We start from the raw sequence: 18,450 nt of genomic DNA on the forward strand, positions 1-18,450 counted from the left end.
TCCAAGCACTTTCACATCGACTTCAAGACGGGTGCGTTGACAGTCACCAACTCGCTGGACTACGAGAGCCAGAACTTGCATGTGCTGACTGTGCGAGCCACAGATTCTGTGAGCGGAGCCTTTTCAGAGGCATCTATTGAAGTGGAGGTTGAAGACGTGAATGATAATGCCCCCTTTTTCTACCAGCAAAAATACACCACCAGCATCGCGGAGGGGCTTCCCATTGGCTCCTCAGTTCTGCAGCTGTCTGCCTCCGACTTGGATTCTGGCAGGAATAAAGATCTGACATTTCACATGGTGAGAACAGAAGGCAACGAAACCGATTTCTTTGACATAGACCACCAGAGTGGATTGATTTTCTTAAAGCAAGTGCTGGACCATGAAAGTGTGAATCGCTTCCGGTTGAAAATTCAAGTGGTTGACAATGGAAGCATCGCCCTCAGTGGTGAGACTGTTGTCTTGGTAAATGTCACTGATGTCAACGACAATCCCCCGGACTTTGTAAGCTCTCATTTTCAAGCCTCACTGGATGAGTCTGCAAAATGTGGCCACATTGTCATCAAGATTCAGGCGTCCGATCCAGACATCGCAGACGCTAACCACCTCAAGTACAAAATCCTCTCAGGCAATGAAGACCGCTACTTTAACATCAATGAGACTTCTGGGATCATCTCCTTCTCCAACATTTGCAAAAGGAACCTGGATCCGTATTACAACCTGACGGTGGCGGTTTCAGATGGCGTATTCCAGAAAAGTGCGCCGGTCAACATCGACATGATCAACAGCAACAGACACCGCCCGTACTTCCGACAGAGCACCTATGAGGCAGAAGTTACGGAAAATGCAGAGGCAGGAACCCGCGTGATCCAGCTGGCTGCAATTGACCCTGATGATGGACCCTACGGCAGCGTGGACTACACCATCATAAACAAGTTGGCAGACGAGAAGTTTGCCATCAATGCTAACGGGCAAATTGTCACCACGCAACCGCTAGATAGAGAAAACCCTGACCAGAGGGTAATCGCCATCAAAGTGATGGCAAAAGACGGTGGCGGCAAAGTGGCCTTTTGCACAGTCAAGATCATCCTAGCGGATGACAACGACAATGTTCCACAGTTCAAAGCATCTGAATACCATGTCGCCATTAAGTCGACCGTTAACAAAGGCTCCCCTGTCATTCAAATTATGGCGTATGACGCAGATGATGGCAAAAATGCTGATATCACCTACACCGTAGATGAAGCTGAAGGGGCCACAGAGGACATAATCGAGATCAACCCATTCACTGGTGTGGTGAGTGTCAAGGAGAGCCTGCTCGACATGGAGAATAGGATCTTCACCTTCAAAGTGAAGGCTCGCGACGGCAACTTCCCATTCTACAACTCCACCGTCCCTGTGAGGGTCAAAGTGCTCCCTCCGGAAATTCCTCTGCCAAAATTTGTCGAGCCTCTATACACCTTCTCAACTGCCGAGGACACACCCGTCGGTACGGAGATTGGCTCGGTGAGAGCTGACTCTAACATGCCGCTCATTTACAGCCTGGTTGATGGCAACACGGTGGAAAGCAACAGAGACAAAGTGTTCAGTTTGGACAAAGAAAGTGGGACGTTGCTACTGGAGAAGACCATGGACCATGAGAGGACCAAGTGGTACCACATTGACGTGCTGGCTCAGGGCAACCACAACGGCACCGACGTGGCCTCGATGGTGTCGGTCAGTATCCAAGTACGAGACGTCAACGACAACCAACCGGTGTTTGATGCCAACCCATACAGGGCCTACTTGGCAGAGAATATGCCCGCCGGAACCACCGTCATTCAGGTGACTGCCAATGACCCTGACACAGATAGCAATGGTCTGGTCACCTACAGCCTGGAGTCGCTATCAGACGACGACGTCAACATCACTGACTTATTCTCCATTGACGGTGATACCGGCTGGATTGTGACTGTTCGCGAGGCTGACTGCGAGGCGTCCAGGCTGCACCGCTTCCACGTACTGGCCACCGACCACGGCGGCGACGCTAAGCTGTCATCCAGCGTTCTGGTGGAGGTGACGGTGACCGATGAAAATGACAGCCCTCCGGCATTCTCTGTGGACGCCTACCGCGGCTCGGTGGCAGAGAATAGCCACCCTGGCAGAGTCATTGTTTCTATGACGACCACCGATGCAGACGTGTCGCTGGAGAACCGTCTAGTGACGTGCTATATCACAGGTGCATATTCATTTTTTAATTTTCAAAACTACCAGGGTTATAATGGTTTTGGATCATGGTTAATTTTTATTTCGTTTTGACTTTAGCTTTTTAAACTCAGCAAGTTTGAATTCCTTTTTAGAGTGGATATTTTTTTTTTGTTTTGTTTTGTTTTTTTAAAACACTATTTTCATCCATCCATCCATTTTTTAATTAGATTTAGTTTTATACACAGACACACACACACACACACACACACACACACACACTGACACACACACACACACACACACATATATATATATATATATATGGGCACGTCCTGATACTAATGTGTATATATACACAGAGAGAGACACTTTACCTATGATATGATTTAAAATAAACTCCAAATAGTCATGTCTGAAATGAATTGACAAAGATGAAAACGAAGGATATTTTCGCGATGATAATAGTTAGTTTTTGTTATTTTCGTAACTGTAAAATGTATTGTTTGTGAAATTGTACTAAAGATGTAAAAACGATTTATGTTATGCAACCACAACGGTAATATAAATAATGCTATGGCTTCTCTTAGCAATTATTAATGATGAACAATCCATCCATTCATGGGCTAATACGCTTATGCTCACCAACGTCGTGGGCGTGTTGGAGCCTACCCCAGCTGTCTTTGGGCAGTAGGCGGGGCACGTCCTGAAGTGGTTGCCGCACAATCACATGGCCCACATAGAAAAACAAACATTCAAACTCACAATCATAACTACGGACAACTTGGAGTGATCAATTAGCCTACCATCCATGTTTATGGAATGTGGGAGGAAACCTTAGTACCCAGAGAAAATCCACACAGGCACGGATAGAACATCCCGACTCCACACAGGAAGGCCGGAGCCTGGACCTTTGTACTGTGAGGCGGATCTGTGAACCAGTTGGTCACTGTGCTGCTCCATGATTAACAATTGTACAATTGAAATAAAGAACATCATGAGAACATTCTTGCATTTTTCATGGTCTAACAGGTTTCTGTATTGTTGGCCACAGATGGGGACCCCCTGGGCCAGTTTGCCGTGATCCATCGTGACGAGGGTGAGTGGGGCTTGATAACCAAAGAGCCGCTGGACCGTGAGGCCAACGCCGCCTATGCGCTCACAATCACGGCCACGGATGGAAAATTCCAGTCCCCCATTAACGTGCACGTGGATGTACTGGACGAAAATGATAACACGCCGCAATGCCAACAGGTCACAGTATCGCCTTATACTGTATATGTTTTGCGTTCCTCACTATCAAGGTTATAATAATATGGGAATTTTCCTTGTAGTTTTTATTTTGTTTTGAGGGGTTTTTTTTTTAATGTTTTCCTCAGTTTACAAGGAGAGTTTGTTAGTGTGTATTAGTTTTCGATTTTCAAAAATGCCTTGCTATAGTTTCGGTTTTATTAGTTTAGTTTTTTTATTGTCTGTATTTCTTTTGTACAAGATTTTAAAAAATGGTAAAGTATTGTGCAGTAAAAACCTATTTTTTATTGATTTTTAAACAACCGTCCCCAAATCAAATACAGGTACTGTATAAAAGTCCACAGACTTTAAAATAATGAAGCAATAAGTTTAAGAAGGTAAATGCATCACAACCCAAACATCTTAAATAAAGCTAAGATTGTCTGGCTTTTCTTATCTTGTTTGCCAAGTTGCCAACTTCTAAAGGAGATTTGTGGCTAAAATTCCTGTTGCGAAGTTTTTTTTCATTTAAGAAGCAAAAAAAAAAAAACTGCATTGTTACATTATAGGGTACTGCATTGCATGTAGTAACTGTTAGCATGGTGTGTGTTTTTAGCTGGTGTATTCAGAAGCTCTGATGGAGAATTCTCCAACCAGCACATTTGTGTTGAAGGTGTCAGCATTGGATGCCGATGACGGCCCGAATGCTCTCATCTTCTTTACCCTGCATGGTCCCGATGCAGACCAGTTTCATCTGGACCATGTCACTGGTATGTACTTTCACACAGACCAGACAAAGTTATTTAGTAAATATAAAAGCCCAAGTTGAACAGTTAGTGACCATACACTGACGAAGCCATTTGCTTTAACCTGCTTACCATGCGTGCTGGGCTCCACATTCTTATCCCGAAATATACTGTATAAGTGACTTCTCTGAGTTGAATATAGACACAAATCAAGAAGCACTGTAGCCACCTGACTGAGCCATGTCCAATATGGCATCCAATATAGCGACCTCTATTGACGAGCCGTCACTGCTGGTGTGATTAGATTTAACGACTATTAGTCCTAGCAAGTTTAACATGCTGTTCAGTACTGGTTGCTAATGTCAAACATGCTAGTTAACGCCTTTAAGGCAAACAAGCTAATTGGACAAAGTCAAGCTATATTTCAAAACATGCTAATTAGCCTTAGTAAGGCTAACGAGCTAGTTTGACCAGGTCAAATTGATATCATAGATTTTAGTTGGCACTAATGAGACTAACATGCTTGTTCGGCCTCATCAAACTATCATTAACATGTTTTTTTAACATCTAACAATGTAAACATTGTAGTTATTAATGTAGCACCAAAAATATTCTCCCCTCCAGGTGAACTGTTCACCTTGGCCGTGCTGGACCGTGAGTTAGTGTCAGAGTACAAGATGGTGGCGCGCGGAACAGATGGCGGCGGGCGGTCCTGCCAGGTGGACATCTCTCTAAGAGTCTTGGACATGAATGACAATGCTCCGCTCTTCTCGTCCAGCCATTACCACGTTAGTGTGTATGACAACACTACCAGGAGCACGCCTGTCGCGGCAGTCTACGCCCATGACGCAGACACAGGTACCACCACAGGGATATCAAAATATGTATCCATATTAGGAATATTGAGGTTTTGGTATCCCCTACTGTACTATAGCAATGCAGCAACTATTATCTTTTCTTTCGTATGCTGAAAATATGTCAATACTATGAAAACTAATGAGACCGCAGTATAACAACATTAAACATATAACAACATGTCATTTTTCAATTGCACGTTAGTATCGAGACGCAAACCTCTGGTATTGATACTCTTACTAACTAAAAAGATATTGACGTCGCAAAATTTCAATATTATCTCTCTCACCATTCCTATGTCAGGTAAAAAAAACCCACAACTTTTACAAATAATAATTTTCTCAGGCGGCCCAGTAGTTTATTTTTTATTTCATCCAGTGCTTTAAATAGAAAAAAATAAGTGCCAGTTCAAATGTTCAAATTAGGGGTAACAGCAGATCATTAAGTTAATTAATAGTTAACTATATAATTGATCATATATGTATAATTAACAAATTAATAAATTGGTTAATTCATACCTTATTTGGTCATTTGACCAGTAGTCTGGCCTTTCTTGTTCTGTACATATATTTTTTGCTCGTTAGCACCAAGTGAATCAGAAGCGCTAACGCTCCTGTTATTAATGTCAAAAACAGGTACTTTAGTGATATACTCATCTGTCTTCAAAAGATCAATATAGCGAGACATTTGTTGTATGGTTTTTCCATCACACAACCAAGGAGTTTTATCTTTTTTGCATCATTGTGAATGGCCAAAAGCATCCTCAAATGGCTGTAAAGTTCCCATTAAATCCAGTGTACATCTGTCTCCTGCAGGGCAAAACTCAGAGGTACGATATACCCTGCTAGCGGGCGATGATGGTTATTTCTCTCTGGACGAGTTTTCTGGCGTGCTGCGTCTGGAGCGAGTGCTCGGCCCTGACACGCCGACACACTTTCAGCTAAAAGTGAAGGCGTCGGACGCTGGACTGCCTCGCCCACTCCACTCGGTCGCTGCAGTCACGGTGGACGTAGTGTCTCTGAATGACTACCAGCCCATCTTCCCCAGTGTCGAATACACTGCCCGGGTCCCCGAATCGCTGGCCGTCGGCTCACAGGTGGTCAGCGTCTCTGCGCTTGACGGAGACACCTCAGTCGTGTACAGCATTGCCTCTGGGAACGAAGATGGCCACTTCTTGCTGGACCCCAAGACAGGTACTACCATTTTCACAATTTTAAGATTTTTGGGCTGATGAAGTGTCTCATACTTGGTAAGGTTATATTATCCAGACTTTGGTTCAATAATACCCCTTTCAATTTGTTTGACAATTCATTCCCGAGAGCCAGTTTCCCTTAGCAACGTGAAAGCTGGTTGGCCTGTCTATCATGAGTAGACCCACAAAAATGTCTCAAGTGGCCATAACTTAAAAAACCCGACAAGTCGGTTCCATACATTTTTGGCTCAACTGGCACAGTTGCGACTAATTTGATTGAAAATATATATCAACACTAAAAGAAAAGAATTGAGCCCTCCAAGCGGTTTCTGTTCACAAAATGAAATTTGGTCGGAATGTCTCTCTCCTGAATATACGCACCAAAAAGGCTCAGAAGGCCAAGCTACTTGGGTTTTAATCTGCCACTTTTGCGCCAACATGATTTTTCTTTGTTCAGCACCTGAAGCCATTTTCACTTGGCAACATGAAATTTGGCAGGCATGTCTATCACAAGTAGACACACACAAAAAAAGTCTCAGAACACCCCATGCAAAAAGACCCATGCCATTTTGCATTCTTCAAAGATTAACTTGTCCAAGAAAGTTTGTCCGATTGCTGGAATTTTTAACCCAATACTGGAAAGATGCTTGCTCAGTTGTGAGTGCCTCGCCATAAAACTCTGAAAATGATCTGAATTTGGGATTTTAGTGCCATCTGAGCCTGAAAATGGCGGAAAAAAATGGGGGGGGGGGACTTCTTGACATGTGTTCCTCGATGTGAAGGATCTCACCAAGCAAGGAATAAAGTTGCTTGTTTTCAGAGCGGCAGAAAACCAAGTACGGATTAATTCACACTAGAATCCATATTTGTTCCTCCAAGGCGGCTGCGGGCTGTGTGTCTGCTTTCATGTTCAGGCCCATTGATTTATGCTAATAAGTCAGTGTGAAATATTCATTGATACACTGGATGACTACAACCAGGTTTTCGTAAACCACCTTTTTATTTGGATTTTCTTCCATTTGCATCCACGACACAAATGTAAAAGCATGTTTTAAAGGCGTTTTAATACATACATAGTGATGATATGATGATATAGCACATTGCGATATTCGTGAGTTGTGGCAGGAGAAGCCAATGTAGAGCCACAAAAAGTCTCAAATATCTCTGGCTGAAAAGACACAGGAAGTTTTTTTTTTTTTTTTCATTTTTGAAAAGGCCATTTTACGGAAAATTTCTGGGATCTGTGCCAGCTGAAATTAAAAAAAATTATATCAAGATTTCAGCGCCCAAACCAAATTTGGCTTTGCAACATAACATTTCTTTGGCATGCCCATTATGAGAAGACCCACAAGAAGGAAGCTATGCCTGAAAAGACACATCAAGTCAGCCATTTTTGTTTGAACCGGCCATTTGGGGATTGGGTGGAAATGAGATCAATCTTCTGTAGGAGTAGGTGAATGCGAGTGAAAATCCATCCTCAAGTCTGGGCAAAACATGATAGTGAAGTTTTACAACTCCCCATGAAACAAGAAACTAGCAAGTTACCACAACAAAGTCAGAACTTGAAAAAGCTAGTAACTTACAGTCATTTGACTTTTTTTTCCTCAAAATTCTCTAATGCTTCTATGACATTGCGAAGCATTCAAGGTCAAAATATTGTTGTTGTTTTTGTGTTGTTATCATCTTTGCTGAATCTGTGTTTGTTCCTTCAACCCAATCGATAGTCCTTCTCTGGTCCTAACACTAAATTTTTTCTTATATTGAACTTTAACTCATGTGGACTTTGGAGTCAAGCTCTGAGGTTGATGTTTGGACCTGCTGCCCTTCAGACACTTTCTAACTTTGGTTCTCCCAAAAAAGTCGTTAAAGGTCAGCCAGGCTCATCGATCACATTACACGCTCTCGCTCTCATTATCTGAGGGCAGACGTCAAGTTCGAATAGTGCAGATGCGGTGATAAGAAGTTTGAACACCAGGAGGAAAGCCCCGCCTTGGTGGGGAATACGCTAAACTTGGCGAGGTGGGCTGGAATCTCGAGGAGTTTTAATCAGAAAACCGGCAGATACGTATTCATTGCAATAACATTTTTATTCAATATAAGAATCGAATGTTTTTAGGATATTTTGAAGTCAGTTTTCAAAGAGGAAATAATGCGATAAATTCCCTTGCTAGGTAATGATAACATCCACCTTTCTCAAGAGAAATAAACAAGTGGACAACAACTGATGAAAAAAGCCCATAAAAGTCCACTACACGCGCATTGCACTTGTTACAGTATACTGTAATGCAAAAACTGAGAGCATGCACCATTATGACTAATGGAAGGGCTTCACTAATCAAGTATTCCCAATAACCTTCTCCTGGCACAAAAGAAATACTGGATACACAATGAAGAGAAATAATCCAGAGTCAAAAAATGTTGTCCAACATCTGTCATTTTATTGATACGAGCGGTCCTTTGGGCACTTATTTCTGATAACCACCATGTTACATAATAGAAATAAACAGAATGACAAGAAATAATCCACAGAGTCAAATAAAGTCTAATTAACGATTGGTCACACGCTGTCACACGAAATGTAGGCATCATATGACTGTTACGATGGCTTTTCTCGCCAGTTATTCACGATCACTGACATCGTGCGCACGATAAATAAACACAACTAGAAATAATCTCTTACCTGTTATTGACGATGACTACCTTGCTCAGCGAAAATATGCACAATTAGAAATGATCCTTAGAGTCCAAAAAGTGTGCCAGACGATCGTTCAAACACAGCCACATGCGTTATAGATGTCATACGACGTCAGTTTCAATACGACGGTTCCTCCCGCAAAGCATTGCTTGAAATGGCCACCGCGCACAATAGAAATAAACAAGATGACAAGAAATGATCTGTAAAGTTAGAAAAAAAAAGTCCACAGCATGCCAACCGTGCAAAATGAATTGGTAATTGGCTTCCCTTTTTCTCCTATCGACAAAATGCAAATGGAGGGTGCGTATGACGCTGCCTGCTTGCATTTAATAATTTCACACCACAAAACGAAAACAAACCTCTAGTCATCCCGCAGAGACCCGCGCACAAACACTAACAAGCTACAAAACTTTTCATCCATGCACACATAAAATAATTGCTTTATGCCCTCAAGAAACATCAATCAGCGGTGTAATATGATTTACTTCTTTAACTAGCCAGTACTTTTCACACTTCTTTCATTTTGATGCTTGAAATTGTACCAAGTCATCATTAAAGCGCAAACTTTCTTCTCTCATTCCACCACTGTCTAAAAAGTACTCATTGACCAACATAATGGGTCTGCCTATATTGTTAATTACTGTAAAGGCAACTCCATCCGTTTACTATAACGCTCACGCTCATAAAGGTTGCAGGTGAACCGGAGCTTTTCCAAGTTGACTTTGTACGAGAGGCGGAATACACCATGAACTGGTCACTAGTCAATCGCATGTCATACATCGACAAACCGATGGACTATTTCGTGTCTTCACAGATCCTAACATTCGTGTTTTCAGAACGTGTGAGGAAGGCCACAACTCAGTGTGCTGCTGAAAACCGGTCTGGAAAATTCACGCAACTGAACAGAAAGTTGTTTTTCAGAGCCATGCTTAATGTGATGTCCGTGTATGTATGCATGTTTGTTTCAGTATAACGACATGCACTAACATGGGCTCCGTGCCGCGGCGCAACGCCAACACAAATTTGCAGGGCAAATATAAGTGTTTTATCGAGGGGCAAAACTGATGGGTCATAATAAGAGCAAGGCACGTCTGACAGGAACTGAGAGGAGAAGAGATTTTCTGTAGGCACAGAAGGGACGAACGAGGAATCGACAGAAATGCAGAAAAAATAAACTATAAAACGAACACAAACTGAATATTTTATTAAGACAGGAAGGGCCAAATGTGAACTTTTTTTTTTTATTTAATGTGTAGGCCTTGCCCACACTTTTGGAGCTTTGTGGTTGGGCTCCCAACAGTGTTCAGGATCTAAACCGGGGATCGGCAACACGCGGCTCTGGAGCCGCATGCGGCTCTTTAGCGCCGCCTAGTGGCTCCCTGGAGCTTTTTCAAATGTTTGAAAATGGAAAAAGATGGGGGAGTGAAAATATATATTTTTTAATATGGTTTCTGTTAGTCTACTTGCTTAAATCTAAAACTAATCAGCCTCGACATTGAACCCTTTAAAAGCAATGGGTTGAAAACAAACGGTGAAGCAGCATATTCAGTGGCAATCTGACAGTATTCATAGCCATGTATCCTTTGAGCTGAAAGAGGACTTTAGGCGTTACTATTTATTCCAATTCATGCCCCACTCCAATATGATTGTTGTCCTGCCTAGAACTTTAGTGGGATTCATCTTCCTGTCTCAATCAACAGTATATCTTTAGACTGCTCCCATGTGGCCAAGGCAGGCACACCAGAGGGAGCAGCATTCAATTGATACAATGTGACAAAATCGATTTCATTCTTATTAAATCTCTTTAATTAATTGTGTCATTATTGTGTGTTTTTATAAAGCAGTATCGTTATGGCAGCCTAGTCTTCCTCATCAAATTACAGATAACACCCTACAACAATTTTTGTTGCTGTTTTTTTGGGAGGAAGCCTGGAACGGATTCATGGCATGTCCATTCATTTTAATGGGGACAGATTACTTGAGATAGGACTTTTTTTTGTTACAAGCATGGTCACGGAACCAATTAAACTGGTATTTTAAGGCGCCACTGTATTGACTGTTTTAAAAATCACACCAGCCTCTGCATGGTTAAGCTACCCAGTTTCAAAGTTAATGTTTTATTGTTGCCTAGCAACTACACTTAATCCCAGGCCTAACCCTAACATTGTCAATCCATAACCTGAACACCTAACCCAAAACCCTAACCTGTTGTAACGCTTGCCCAAAAAACAATATCTGGTTGTGTTTGTGTTTGGTAATTTGTCCATATAGCAACAATGAGTCAATCATGTAGGACGTGTGCATAGTTTGTCTTTTCATGCCACCTGAGATGAACACGAACAGCATGACAGCAATAATAATCACACAAAATGGAGAACACCATCGAATGGTTCATCCGTGGCGTTAGCACGGCAGTTCGACTTACTCTGGGGGGTGTAAATGAACACGGCCAGCGCCTTGGATGTTCATCCATTCTCAAGCGCTGATTGCGTCTGTCATGCCATGTGAAAAACGCTCAGTATGCAAATACCACAGGCGTCCAAGCGTGCCGCCGCTGCCATAGTTTCACACGTGTGCCACGGGTGGCCGTGAAAATGCATGGAATATCTTATGGTGAATTCTTTGATGCATGTTTAAAAGAGCACACGAACACTGATGCTGCTTCTGTAGAAATACTGCTCAGCCTGTGTAACTCAATTAAAAAAAAAAAAATTCAACAGGGGAAATAAGACTAAACAACTTAAACCGTGTGGTTCCACAAGTGTGCAAAGCCTCTTACAACTGGCATATGGCTTCAGAATTGATCAATCACATTCAATCACAGAGCAGTAGCGGTACACTTGGGTGCTTGTGGAGCAAACACATTATCATTCAGGTTATAGGTCAGTGCTTAAATATAAGCATTGACCTCTTCAAAATCTTGTTTTTGCCAAGGAAATTTTCTTTCCTATCCTATTCGAATGAGACGAACCAGAAATACGAACCTTTTGATGAGATTATGGACCATAGATGATGAAGTCCCTAAATTCCTCGCAATTACACGTTGAGAAAAATTGTCCTTAAACTGTTCAACGATTTTCTCACGCAAGTGTCCACAAAGAGGTGAACTTCTCCCCAATTTATGCTTGTGACCGACTGAGCCTTTGGTGGATGGTCCTTTTAAACCCAATCATGTCACCCACCTGTTCCCGGTTCAGTTGTGGGTTCACCTGTTCACCTTTGGTGGTGAAGGAGGTCAGTGAGGTAGGAGGGGAGGCGAGGTTGTGAAGTGCCTTGAAGGTGATGAGAAGAATTTTAATTTCGCCAGTTGCCCAACCATGTTGTAGAATGAATTCATTCCTCCATTCTTAGTTATAAAGAGATATTACCTACTGCATATTATTTATAAAGCCACCGTATACTGTGGTTAAAAAAATACAAGAAAAGGCAAATTACTTTTGAATGAGTTTTTGAATAACGTTCGGTGTTGACAGGCGTGCTGACCCTCGCCGCCCTGCTGGACTTCGAGGTGTCCCAGGAGTTCTACCTGTCAGTAGAGGGCACTCGGGGCAGGTCGTCATTGGCCGACGTTACCATAGTGGTGGTCAACGTGAGCGACGTCAACGACAACGCTCCCGTCTTCAGCCGCGGCGACTACAGCGCTGAGATTTCCGAGGAGCGAGCCCCAGGAAGCCTGGTGATCAAGGTGCACATCAACACACATACAGTCCGATGAAATATTTTCATTCAACGTACATTATGTGCACGATACCACAGGGATCATGTCGTTTGTTAGCTTAGCTTGCTCATGGTTAGTCAGTAGGACTCACGTTAGTAAGTTAGAATATTGGTTTATGCATTAAAAGCAGCAGATTAATGGCGGATACCCGCTGACGCAAACAAAGGCGCTAACTCATGTCGTATTTCAAAGGGAGTTACTGAGCGTCAATTTAGCCACAACTGAAATGTTAAACACTAGTCTATATTTTCTCTAATTTCCTACGTTGCTCTCAGTCTTGGCAGGTTTTCAGCAGTTTTCTTCAAACGTTTTTAATTTATTTAGAAACAAATCTCCTTTTTCACGGTCTTTAAGGTGATTTCATGACATTACACAAGTTAATGGTGTGCAAGGTGCGAACTTATCCCGCGTGAGCCATCATGTCAGGGACTGCGCGAGAGATAAGGTGGCAATGACACAGCTCAGTGGCTTGCTGATGGCAGCGTAATCACACCCTGTCTTGTTTGACATTCTTCTGCTACCGACTCCTCGCCGCACACCTTTAGCGCTTTCACATGGTCAGATTTGGCCGACATTGTTCTGTGGACACACAGATATAAAACATTAACATAGGGCCAATTAATACTAAAATGTCACCACACACTTTAAGATTTTTAATGACATTACAATTTTATCCACCTTCTACTACTTGTTTTGAATCTTCTCATGAGCATAGCTGTCACTCCCACAAACAGACAAGCGCCTTGCCTCACTCCAAGAAAGCAAACTTATTATAATTAGAATTTTTCATAGAATTTTTTATATTACTTTGGCAACATGTATCTGTGTATATGTTATGTTTGATTGTATCCATGTATGCAGCTGCCAAAGACACGTTTCAGAGGAAGTCAGAGATTATTTGAATGCTTGACAACCGCTGTTCTAATCTTATGTTCTTGATTTTTCTCCCTCTCCCCCTGAAGGTGACGGCCAGCGATCGTGACGGGCCGCCCAACAACAACTTGCTGCGTTACTCCATCGTGAGCGGCGACCCTCTGCGCCAGTTCGCTATTGACCCTCGGAGCGGCGAAATTAGCATTTGTGCCGGCCTGGACCGAGAGGAGGTGAGTCAGGCAGTGTGATGTCACACATCCCAGCATATCAGCGCCAGCACTAGACACTGAAAGCATGCACCCTTATACTTGAACTTTTCTCATTGTGATACTAGATGGAAAAAGCATGAAGACTTTCCGCACATTCTGACTGCTTTTTTTTTGAGGTGGGGGCTTCTAATACAAGGCCCGAAGGTTTATTGCATGACGCATCCATCCATTTTCCTAATCCGCTTATGCCTATGAGGGTCGCAGGCGTGCTGGAGCCTATCCCCACTGTCTTCAGGCAGTAGGCGGGTGACACCATGAACTCGTTGCCAGCCATTTGCAGGGCACGCTCAGACGAATAATCATTCTTATCAAATTATCTTTTATGATAGATGCACACGAGGTATAAAACAGTATAAACCAGCCATAATCCCAATTAATCAAACCAAATCGAGTTGCTACAATTGAAAATGTACTATTGTTGAATCGTATCGTACCCCATTTATGGAGATATGTACCAAATCTTTTTTTTACTTGAGAGATGCACATCGCTATTATTTGTGTTTACTTGTTTCAAGAAGTATTTCATGTTTTAGCAGATAATTGTCATTTAATGTCAATTTAAATACTATATTCATCAGTTTATTTCGTATTTTCTTGTTTTATTTTCAAGACCAGCTTCTGCATTGAAGACAGTCATAGAATATTATCAAACAGGTTTCTTTTTACTTACATAGAACTGTAAAACTACTTGTCAAAAATGCTGGTGATAGATGCTGTGACATTATTCAGTGTTTTTGTCCGTGATTCACATTTTCATTAAAAATCATCATATTACAGTCGACACCCGCATACTCGCGGTTTGGCATCCACTGATTTGCATTTTTGCAGATTTATTTTCAAATCCTGTTCAATTTAAAAAAAAAAGGACAAAAAAATAATATCAATAAAGAATTAGTCCCCCTCCCACTGCATTTTCCTGTTTGTCAATGATATGCGGATTTTCTCTATTTGCAGGCAGGCCCGCTCTCTGTCTGCTGTACTGTATTTACAGTCTGAAAAAGACAAGCACTGTAAAATTATAATTTCTTCATAAAATATTTTTGACACTGAACAACAAAATACAAAAAATTGTGAACCAAGATGAAACAAGTTTTATTTTAAGGTGGATTTTTTTTTCTCATATGATAAAATGGAAAATGCATTCACAGGCCGGATTAATGGCAGATTTGGCAATGCCGTTGTGACACAAGTAGCTGTGACATCATTTATATTCTCTAAATGATGTCCAAGCGCAAAATTACGATTTGAGTAGCCTAAAACTATAATTTTCTCTTTTTTGGTACCTTTCACAACTTTTGACATTGAAGTAGCCTTCCCCAAAACTTTTAACAAACGGCCTGAAACTTTCTGTGATGAATTCCTTTAACGATCTTACTTCTCATCTTTGATGTTCTCATGGGAGAAAGCCCACCTTTTGGGATTCAATGAAGAGAAAAACAACCCAATCGACCCAAAACGTGCAAATAATGACAATCTGAAAACTGTTTGGAGATCATTAAGAAAACTTGCCAATGTGTTTGTACAGCTCACTAAGACACGTGCGGGTAGATACAAATGAGCATGAGACCAGCAATTAGGTGGAAATAGAATCATTTTATCAGAACATAAATGGTCCATTTGTGTATGTTATGTCTGTCCAGCGTACTCATTACTCCCTGACGGTGCAAGCAGCTGATGAAGGCGATCCACCACTTTCCTCCGCCGTCCTCGTCACCATCACCGTTGCCGATGCCAACGACAACCCTCCGCTCTTCTCCCAGGTCCAGCATAGTCTGCTGTTACAGGTTAGACCACCTTGAATCTTTAAGAAAAAAACGGAAGAAAATAATTTGTGGAAAAAAAAAAATATGAGGATCCTTCATGGTTCTCCATTTTGCACTGTTTGTAAAAAACAGGAGTTTTGTGCCTGGTGTTGACCAGTGTGACTGACTTTAAAGTTTCTACCTTGAAACCATTTTTATTTAGATGTATTAGTTATTTATGTTTTATTTATGTATCTGTCGTGAGTCGAACCACAAAAAAAGTAAATAAGCCATGAGCGAAAAGACACGGGAACTCTGTCATTTTGGTTTGCAACAACCATTTTCAGCTCAATTGACTCAGTTGCGTCCAACGTGATTTACAAAACATATCCAGCACCCGACCCCAGTTGGATTTAGCAACATAAAATCTGTTCAGCATGTTGATCATGAGTAGGCCCACAAAAAAGTCTCAGGGAGCTATCTGGAAAAGTCTGCCATTTTTGTTTGTATCAGTCATTTTAGACTTAGTTGACTCGACTGAACCCAAACTGATGAAAAAGAAAAATCAGTCCTCAATGTCAGTTTGACATTTTGTCAGGATTTTTAACCCTGATTTTTTCCCACAAAAGAAAAATCTCAGGAAGCCATGCCTGAAATGACACAGGAAGTTGTTATGGTTGCTAAATGCCGCTGAGAAAGGAAAGGCTTTACCTTAGCCAGCAATTTTTCATTATTTTTCGTTAACTATAATAACTTTGCCCAGCAATAAATCCGCTGTTTTGTTATGGTTTTGTTTGAACAAAGGAGGGTGAGGTGGTGGGCAGTGGCGTCCTGCAGCTGCTGGTAACAGACAAGGACACCCCCCGCAATGGACCACCATTCTCCTTCCACATCATCAGTGGCAACGAGGACCGGCGCTTCCACGTGGACCAGGGTGGTCTCCTGTCTCTGGCGGCACCGCTCCGGAGGACGAGCCGAGCACAGCACCGCCTCAAGATTCAGGCAAGAGCGGAAAAAAAGTTGGCCCTCAACTTTTGATGCAGCTTGCATATATTATTGAATAGGGGTAAAGTTCCTTTAATATCATCTTTGCCACATTTCACCAACTACAGTATTTACTCAGGTCTTACAATTCTTACATATTCTATGATAATGTGTCTACACGCAGGAATCCCACTCACTCTGGAGATCAAAGGCAGGTTGGTGATGGTGATGATGATGATTATGATGTTGATTAGGGACCATGCGGGTGACTGTCTCCACACTACTAATGAGCTGATTGTCATTGTTCGTCCGCTTTCCTCCTGCTAAAACGCAGCTGACCCGGCCAGTTGCGGCATTCATTTAACTTTACCCAAGGGCGAGGGAGGGCGAGAAAAGGTGGCGAAAGGTTGATTCGGACAACTTTTGCAACCGTTAAAGCAACATTAACATTCATCGCAACATACAATGCATATTTAAGATATTTGAGATGTATGCAAGCTATGCGGCAAGGTCACAGGTCAGAATAAAATCATCAGAATCTGCAATCAGCCAGGCGAAACTTCCAAGTGTCTGACTGCCGGCAAAGTATTGATTTATTGACTCTTTATCGCGACAGTACACCGGGGAAGATCATCAATTTTCCAGAGGATGGACCCGACTGTCACAAGCTAAATTCTGGCCTGAAAGTCTTTCAACCGAACCCGGAGCATCGGTTCAAAACAGAAATCTTGGTTTTATGAATTTCACATTTCAGTGTACATGTCAAATTATGCCATAAACATCCACTCACATCCGTTAACTTCAGATACAGTGCAACCAGAAACTATTCACACTGCATCACCCTTTACTTCATTTTAAGCTCCAGGCTTATTCAAAAATTGATTTTTTTTTTAATCAGAATTCTGCCGACAATACCCACTGTCAACAATATTTTAAAAAATGGGATTTTTGCCGACTTCTAAAAGAATAAAAAAGTACAGGCTGAGAAAGGGACAAAAGGTTGAGATATTTTTGACCTTCCAACATTTTGATGGCCACTGTCACAATGTTTGATTGACATTTGCTGCCAAATTACTGCATTTTCCATTTTGATCGTTATCTCCATCCACAAAAGAGAGTGCTTTCAACCAGAAACAATCTGACGCTCGATAAGACAAATTATAGGAATTGTTACGAATAAGTCACCATGTAACGCATCTTTACACACTTGTCACATGTCACCTTCACTGACAAAAAGCATGAAAGGTCGAGGGGTTCGTGGCTTTAAAGGAGACGTTATGAAAACGTGAATGGTTTGAAGAAGAAGAATGTGTCATAAATTACTGTAAATTATTTTGGGGACCCATTCGCTACAGCTCACAGACTTCATGTGTCAGGACTGTGTGAATGTACCTTGTCCAATTTGGGTAAATTCTGTCCAAAAAGACCATTCTGGCATTTCTGACTCTGATGTGCCATTTTACAGTGAAACCAGCGTTAATGCGGCCAAACAGAGCTGCAGGTTTGTTAATTAGTTGATCATTGGGTTGCTTTGCAGGTTGGTTGTTTGGTTTGTTTATTAGTCAGTCGTTTAGGACAGTTAGTTTGCCGATTGTTTGGTCTGTGAGCTAATTCACTCTTTTGTGACTTAAAACTGGTTGGTTGGGGAGTTCAGTCAGTTCGTTGCTAGTAGGCTAGTTGGTAAATCGGTCACTCAGTTGGCTGGCTGTCTGGCTAGTGAGTTACTGAGCTGCGAAATGATAAGTATTGTCCATGATTTGTTACGCAAATCTCTGAACGTGATTTCATGACCACCGAAATTTGTTGTGTTCCAGATATTCAATTACAAATTTTATACGTGCACACACACACGCACACACACACGCACACACACACACACACACACACACACACACACACACACACACACACACACACACACACACACACACACACACACACACACAAAAACACACACGCACACAC

The 18,450-nt window shown here is 42.0% G+C and overlaps 1 protein-coding gene across 2 annotated transcripts in view; it reads left to right on the top strand.

Annotated features, from left to right (window-relative positions):
• fat2 (FAT atypical cadherin 2) overlaps positions 1-18,450 on the top strand; it is an 82,038-nt gene that overhangs the window by 38,226 nt on the left and 25,362 nt on the right. Inside the window, exons 12-20 of one of the 2 annotated variants that reach the window (XM_019883964.1) lie at positions 418-2,215; positions 3,236-3,435; positions 4,028-4,181; positions 4,782-5,015; positions 5,828-6,205; positions 12,373-12,584; positions 13,580-13,720; positions 15,400-15,543; positions 16,306-16,503. In XM_019883964.1, the coding sequence (XP_019739523.1) occupies positions 418-2,215; positions 3,236-3,435; positions 4,028-4,181; positions 4,782-5,015; positions 5,828-6,205; positions 12,373-12,584; positions 13,580-13,720; positions 15,400-15,543; positions 16,306-16,503 (3,459 nt within the window). Of the gene's footprint in view, positions 1-15; positions 2,216-3,235; positions 3,436-4,027; positions 4,182-4,781; positions 5,016-5,827; positions 6,206-12,372; positions 12,585-13,579; positions 13,721-15,399; positions 15,544-16,305; positions 16,504-18,450 lie in introns of both variants that reach the window. The other variant, XM_019883963.1, reaches the window with a different exon arrangement.

The sequence above is a fragment of the Hippocampus comes genome, unplaced genomic scaffold (assembly GCF_001891065.2).
Source record: "Hippocampus comes isolate QL1 unplaced genomic scaffold, H_comes_QL1_v1.1 scaffold156, whole genome shotgun sequence".
Taxonomy (NCBI): Eukaryota; Metazoa; Chordata; class Actinopteri; order Syngnathiformes; family Syngnathidae; genus Hippocampus; species Hippocampus comes.